The sequence below is a fragment of the Branchiostoma floridae genome, chromosome 2 (genome assembly GCF_000003815.2).
Source record: "Branchiostoma floridae strain S238N-H82 chromosome 2, Bfl_VNyyK, whole genome shotgun sequence".
NCBI classification, from domain to species: Eukaryota; Metazoa; Chordata; class Leptocardii; order Amphioxiformes; family Branchiostomatidae; genus Branchiostoma; species Branchiostoma floridae.
Genome location: NC_049980.1, coordinates 12326938 through 12334154, shown reverse-complemented (window position 1 = coordinate 12334154; position 7217 = coordinate 12326938). Strand labels below are relative to the sequence as shown.

Below are 7217 nucleotides of genomic sequence, written 5' to 3'. Positions count from 1 at the left end.
TGTGATCTACAGTGGCGATGACATCAGGATATTGTTGATCTTCTCTTTCCACGTCTGTGCAAAAAAAAAGGATAAGTCTGGTTATAACTAAGTCATAGTGGTTATACTCGTCACAAGGCGATTTCATGTGCACGTTGTCAAATCAATATGTTGGGACGTTCTATGAACTTTACCCCTGGTAGCAGTTTTGCTATGGAGCAACAAGTGCTTGGGTATCACCATTCATGTTCTTTCTGACATACAAGAAACTGTTACTGTATAATGAAGAATGTATTGTTGACTCTGATATTATCGAAGATATTTAGGAGTGGAATTATCAAAAAACAACATGGTCACCTTTTGAGAAACATCGCACCTCTGACTGCAACTCCCAGCACCACTACAGCAGAAACTGTCAGCACGAACCCGGCCATGTAGCCTAAAAAACACACATTTTTTCAAAGAAATGAAGTAGCTCTTAGTAACAGCATAGATTGGTTTGAGATGAACATGAATCTAGTCCGAGTCGGGTATCTCAACTTCTTTTTCATCTTCCGAGGTCCAATCCAATATCGGCGTATATGTGTTTACATATCACTTTGCAACTATTCAAACATCGTATTTCACTTTAAATCTCTTGCCGAACAAATATAAGCATAGTCGTACTAGCTAGGTCCGTCAGAAAATGCTCTGCCCTTGAACTGGATTGTACTAACCACAAACAGTTGCAGTTATAACGGGAAGTGCTAGAGGGCTCTAGTATTGTACATCGATGCAGGGTCTACCGGCGAACGCGAAACATGAAAAGAATTCTGTGAACCATGCATAATGTAAGCAAAAAGTAATACCTGAATATACGGGACCGTTGGCAGATTCATCAGTAAGATGCTGCATGTATACCACACTGAAGGACAATTTGCTATCATTGCTCTCCTCCGCTTCGCCCCCCTCCCCAATGCCTTCTCCTTCATAGTCCTCTTCTTCTGCATCTCTGTCTTGTACCGACGCTGTCGTATGTCCTTGTTTGTTGTGTCCGTGTAATTGGAAGTGTCGTTCACCTTCTTCGCTTTCAACGTCTTCCTTCCCTGACTTCTTGAACTGCACAAAGAGCTCTTCAAAAGTAAAAAAAAGTAACATATATCCTTAACAATACAACATCCATTTACGTTCATGGTGCCAGGTACTACGACCATTTGGGAATACAAACAAAGTCAAGATACCCATGATTGTAGCTGGGCCACGGGTACTTTGTAGCAGGCGATGCAAGAGAAACTGTACAGCTGAAGTAACTCAATCAACATGCATCTTAAGATTGTGCCAAGTTGCCACACAGCCCTGTGGCATGTACTCGCAAGGACGTCCATTTAGAGAGAACAAAGAGTCTTTTGAAAGTGAGTGTTGTGTTCTTCTAGCTTTGGTGAACAACCATAACTATAGGTTATCACCTTACAAGGCACTAACACTTCGGCCATGGTGTATACGTACATGTATCTCTCGTACAAACACTAAGTAAGTAAGTAACCATTGCACTTGACGTACGTATAACGTTAACCATCGGATGTATGGAAACTTTATCTCTGATATTGCACTCCCATGAACTCTACCCAAGGTTTGGAATTCCAACTCAAAGGAACATTCTATAACCACTTTGAATCATAACAAAGTGCACAAGAGATTCCATAACATCCAATGCCTCTTGCATTGTCAAATACTAACATCAATCTGCGGAAGTCATGTCAAGATAATCAAATCATTTGCCTCGGAGCACAAAATATATTGCTCAATCATTATAAGCTTCCCAAGATATAGATACCACAATACGCAGATAGACTAGCTTTAAAAGTGACCCTTGTCATTTCCACCCCTAAACTTTAACAAACCAAACATGCATGAACATAATACATACACTTACCTGGTTCATCTTCTGACATAGGATCACTGTTGAGATGAACGATGCTCAATACAAAAAGCAACAGAGATATCGCTAGAACACAACAGGCGACTTTTCTGTGCGTGACAGCCATTGTAAGAAAGCTTCACTGCAACGTTATAGAAAGCTGAGCGTTACTTCACGTAACGTTATAGATGTAAAAGGCTAAATTCCTCGCATCAGTAACGATGACGTTGCCCTAAGATTCTTTTCCGCTGCATTCTCTCACGTTCTATATATATGAGCGAGTTGAAATATTTCAGACGATCGTTACGTGGTTTGCTGGAGTCGCTTCCGTGTTTCTGAGTTGGGCGAATAAACACGTTTTTGTCCAGTGTGGTTTTATCATGGTTGAGGTCACAGGCACGTTGGGGGGCGGCTGTATCTCCGAGGCAATAGCACGAAAATATCGGGTTCCGTGTAGGTAGTGTTGTTTGGAACCTTTTGACCTCATTTGGTGCGGTGAAACGTCCCAGCCTGTTCCACTACATACACCTATCAATGGAGTGCCCAGTGGGTCACCCAAGTAATCTGCTAACCAAGGTGGTTTTAAAAAAAGTCCCCCGAGTTCTAACCATATTGTTTGATGGTACATACTTTTGTATGTTATCTGGGGGTGTTTTGTGCTTCTTTTCTATAAGTGTTCTTACATTGTACTGCAACTTGGTGTTTTGCACTTTTGGGGGTGTTTTGTCTGGTGCCTTTCTGACAGTGCACGCTTTGTACAGATACCCGACTGCTACATCATGCTTAGGGATCATCATCCAAGCGCATTGTAAGGAACTCGCGACCGGTTTGGTGGTTGAAACGTCATGCACAGATGGAAATATCTGATTCCAGAAGAAACACAAAGTCCTTACCACCAACTAATCAAGGGTGTGGGGCATCAGGAGAGATCACATGCTACTCCTATTCCATAGTGATCTCACCTTTCCGAAGAGTCAACGTTAAGCTACATGTCAAAAGGATTCTTTTACAATATGTAAAAAATCTGATGATTTTAAGTGCATATCACTCTTCGCATGTTAACTTTTTTTTATATAGACATGTCAAATAAACCCCATGTTAGTTTCGACTCGATCATCCACTACCCTTACATCAAACCTGCTTACATTGGTAGATGCATAATGATACGGCGCGACAAGACGATTTATCAGATGTGTCCCCTGAAAGGTCTCATTATGTAAATTTAAAGACCTTTGATAACGTTACAGTATTCCAAGCTTCAATGTTTTTGTTGTGTAGGAAACCCTCACAGCGCTGAAAACTCTTTCTCAGTATTTGACAACTGTCATGTTTTTGAAAAGTTACCGGAAATCCCCGAACACCGGCTGGAAGTCATCAGCCTAGCCGTGAGAAGCACAGTACCCTGGGTACGCGAGCGTGTCTGGATACGAGATCGTCACGTGACGCACATTGCTAAGCAACGGCGTCCACAAAAGCCGTGTTGCCTTCCGTACAGCTGTTTGAGTACTGGTACTTCAGCTCTGTGTTGGGATATCGATATATATCGAACCGCGCTCTGGTCATTTTCGTATAAAAGAAGGCCGAGTCGAGACTTCTTCGTGTTGAGTAGCCTGCAAGTCGTAATTGCAAGGTAAGGGATTTGCTTAAACGTAACAGGTGGTTGTTTTGTAGTGTGGAACTTCTTTGGAAGGGGAGGGGCGGCACACCGGAGGTGCGAAGGGGAGAACGTTGTAAAAACCGTGCTCGTCAAAGTTGATAGACATAGAAAAGACATAAAGTGATATTGATAAAGGCCAAACAATCATAAAACAGCTACGTACAAAGGATTAACATTTACGTGAATACAAAAGTATGTAACGTTAGACATTTCTGTTCGGAACACCGAAAGATAGCCTGAGTATCATCTTGGTAACACTAACAGTTAAGTTTACCCCTCCTTGGTTTACCAGGGCTCCCATACTGAAGAAGGTTGATACTCTAACGAGAAGCTACACACCTTGGTTTTACCTCAACTAGCCACGGCAATTACATCTCCTTTCAATAATGAGCTGTATTGCTTAAAGTTAAACCATGCTTCCTGACACTCAATCTTTTAACCTTCAGGAAGCCCCAGTCATGAATCTGATGTCTGAACGTGATGCCCCCTTCTGCTCCATGGTGAGGGCGTCAGGACAGGGAGAGGTCTGGACACACACACACGATGAGCTCAAGTTCACCCAGTTCGGCTGGAGGTCCACAACAAATGAGGAAGGCTACAGGAGCAAAACACTGGTGGGCAACTGGAACGAGCACCGTTTTGATGTTGACCATCAGCGAGTGGCAAGACGACTTCCTTCACAATACGAACACTACTTTGATACCACCTATGGCAGCACGCTGAGCACCAAGCCTGCAGAGGTGCCGGAGTCCTTAAAACACCTCGCCGAAAGAGAGCCCATCGCCTTTCCTGGCAGTCAACCTGAACTGGACCCCCCGCTGCTTAAGAACGAGTACAATTCCTTCCAGACAACATCCAGGGCAGCGTATGTTGACCCCAGGGTCAGAAAGGAGCCCGTAGTGCCGCCAGAAAATGCTACTCAGGGAGTTGGCAATAGTCCAAGCAAGAAGGCATAGAATTAGCTACTGTACACTAAATAGATTCAACTCTAGCATACATGACTGAGGAACTATATAAATAAATATACAATGCCATGTACATATGATAATGCTGCTGCAGTCAAACCCTTCCTTTTTTACATTTTGATAAAGAACACTGCCACAAAAATTCTTAGCACTGAAAATAAGGGACTTACATGTAGCAGTATAGGAGCAGGAAATGTATGTACAGTATTCTCATGCTTATGTAACTTTTCAACAGATAATGTTTTATTGCCAAAATAAAGACACACATTATAGACGTACATGATCAATGATCTGACATTTTGTCTTTTTGATGGATTATAACCACGTGTAGTCAACTATCCTGCCATCTAGCTAGTAAGAGGTGCTTGCCAAACACGTATGGAGTATGTAAGTACAGGGAATATCATGGTCCAACATGAAAGGTAAACACAGCAGGGGTTCAGTCAAAAGGAAGATAAGTCATTTACTGCAATAATTTTGAATTATACTTTATGAACCGTAACACTACAGAAAATGATAAAACCTTTTTTCCCTTAGATCTATGCAATTTTATTGAAGTCAGCTTTAACTTACATCTTGTATTTCAAATATTCAGGCAACCAGAAGTCTGTTGCTTTTCCAACACTTTACGTCATGGACAATGAATACATACTGAATTTCTTTTTAAGTTATTCACGACTAGAGTAACATAGCATACTACTATTACTAGGATGATGTTTCAGGAATGTCACCAACATGTTGAGTGCCCCATACTCTAAAAGAGGCCCAAACATGATTACATGTACCTTAATAGTGCACATAAAATTATCTTCCCCCAAGGGAAAAAGTGTGTTGGTACTAGTTGACAGTTAACGTTACATATTGACATACAAAGTTTTTACTGCCTCCAGGACAAAATGGTCGGTTGTTCCATGTGTCCTTCGCTGATGCAATCATCAGCAAAGGCAGCAAAAATTAAGCCAATTTCAAGACTATAATTCTTATCTCATAACTAAAGGTCAGTTTTCAATCATATATAATTTTTTTACTACAAGTAGGATTCATGTGTAGTAACAATTATAAGAGGATTTTATATTTCACAGCTTTTGGAACTCTGTTGATAACCAGGCGACCATCATAACTAAGGGAAGCAAATAGCCATGGGTCTGCTGTGGACCACTCTGCAGCGTACACACTGTCTTCATGCTCCTCGTACGTACCAATCACACCATCTTTCTCTGGCTCTTTTGGTCTGGAAGGGTAAAGTAATTGGTTAGGATGTAATAATGACAACATGAAACAGTGGCAAGATGAGTCTTAGAGAGTGGTTAGGGTTGTTACCTTAGAATCTGGTTTCAAATTCTAAGCAGACCCAATGTTGTGCCCTTGAGAATGGCACTCAACACAGTATAAAGACTTCATCACACTTATCGGTCCTTCCTGGTGTGAGTAGATCAGACCTTACAGTCTGGTTTTACATAACTGTAACAACTGTACAAGACTGCTGTGTTAGGCCTGAATGCAGTTTCGGGATATACAAACAAAAAACACTGTTAGGTCTCTATTACACTCTTTATCCTTTCTTCTATCCTATACATCAGAGAGCTACTGATTCAATGAATCAAACTTTTTTTAAACATGTTCTTCCTTACTTTTCTTTCTTGTTCTCTTCATCCTCCTCACTGTCATCATCTTCATCGATGAGGTGGCCGAAGGGTTCGGAAGAGATGGACACCATGTTGTGAAGGATGACCCTACTATCACTACTTGACGTCAGTACCAGCTGGTCGTGGAAGTGGTTGTACCGGACACTCCACACCCTGGCAAAGCATCACACTTACTGTAAATTCAATTATTTTTGCTGGGACTAAATTTTACAATAGAAAGGGAAAGGAGGTTTTCCTAGTGTTTTAAAATGAAAAAAAAATTTAAGTTTGCAATTGAACCAATTCTTGGAAACACACATTAAGTCATCACCAAATGACACCTCCATGAATGTTTTAATATATACTGTAGCATAGTGTGACAAAAAGGTTATCCTCACCAGTGAGAATGTTCAGACAGAGTCAAAACGGGTTCGGTAGAATTTCTGACATCCCAGAATTTGACGTTACAGTCGTCTCCACAGCTGACCAGGTAGTACTGTTTGTTGGGGTTGAAGTCCAGCTCTCTGACCAGCTGACCATGGGCATTATCAATGCAGTACACTTGTCTGTGTTTCCAGGACAGATAATAATAATGCGGTCATTGGACATGTAAAAAGATGTTGCCTACATCATCATCATATCTCGCCTACATTTCTTTCACACTCACACACTCACTCACTCTCTGGTTTAACATTACATTCAATTCAAAGTAAGAATCACAATGACTGAACATGAACAAAACTCTGACAAGTATGAGAGGTAACACCTTAGAAAATTTGAATCACATGATGATTGCAGAAGAAGAAACTCATAACAACAGTTCTGGTAGCCAGCAATAACTTAAATCTTAAACCTCAATATTTAACAAATAACCAAAGATCTCATACATCTTAGTTTTATTCATCATTATAAATTTGTCAATGATTCTGTCTAATACATTTTCCACTAGCTGCCATAAAGCAACAGACATACATATAGCAGGAAACAGCATAGAGGAAATGAGATAGCCTATTCTAGGACATTTCTGGGACCTTTGACCTAACTCCCTTACTGTGGATCCAAACAGACACTCTGGAAACAAACCTTCAATGCAC

At 41.0% G+C, this 7217-nt stretch overlaps 3 protein-coding genes across 5 annotated transcripts in view; 1 reads left to right on the top strand and 2 right to left on the bottom strand.

Annotated features, from left to right (window-relative positions):
- Nucleotides 1-2469, bottom strand: part of LOC118403372 — a 4191-nt gene extending 1722 nt beyond the window's left edge. Inside the window, exons 1-4 of one of the 3 annotated variants that reach the window (XM_035802094.1) lie at nucleotides 1892-2469; nucleotides 828-1077; nucleotides 337-418; nucleotides 1-54 (exon numbers count right to left, since the gene is read on the bottom strand). In XM_035802094.1, the coding sequence (XP_035657987.1) occupies nucleotides 24-54; nucleotides 337-418; nucleotides 828-1077; nucleotides 1892-1900 (372 nt within the window). In that variant the 5' untranslated portion in view covers nucleotides 1901-2469 and the 3' untranslated portion in view covers nucleotides 1-23. Of the gene's footprint in view, nucleotides 55-336; nucleotides 419-827; nucleotides 1092-1891 lie in introns of all 3 variants that reach the window. The other 2 variants (XM_035802077.1, XM_035802086.1) reach the window with 2 other exon arrangements.
- An 855-nt stretch (nucleotides 2470-3324) lies between these two features.
- LOC118407861 (UPF0686 protein C11orf1 homolog) lies at nucleotides 3325-4689 on the top strand. The gene is made up of 2 exons (XM_035808419.1): nucleotides 3325-3506; nucleotides 3980-4689. Exon 2 carries the CDS (start codon nucleotides 3992-3994, stop codon nucleotides 4487-4489), a length of 498 nt encoding a protein of 165 aa, XP_035664312.1. The 5' UTR covers nucleotides 3325-3506; nucleotides 3980-3991; the 3' UTR covers nucleotides 4490-4689.
- Nucleotides 4690-5022: 333 nt separating this feature from the next.
- The window catches only part of LOC118407869 (EARP and GARP complex-interacting protein 1-like), a 5013-nt gene continuing 2818 nt past the window's right edge, over nucleotides 5023-7217 (bottom strand). The window contains 3 exon segments of the mRNA XM_035808433.1: nucleotides 5023-5729; nucleotides 6130-6297; nucleotides 6522-6689. Of these exon segments, the coding sequence (XP_035664326.1) occupies nucleotides 5555-5729; nucleotides 6130-6297; nucleotides 6522-6689 (511 nt within the window). The 3' untranslated portion in view covers nucleotides 5023-5554.

Excerpts from the sequence above, each read along its gene's own strand:
- LOC118407861 (XM_035808419.1), top strand. The coding sequence starts at position 3,992 with ATGAATCTGATGTCTGAACGTGATGCCCCCTTCTGCTCCATGGTGAGG.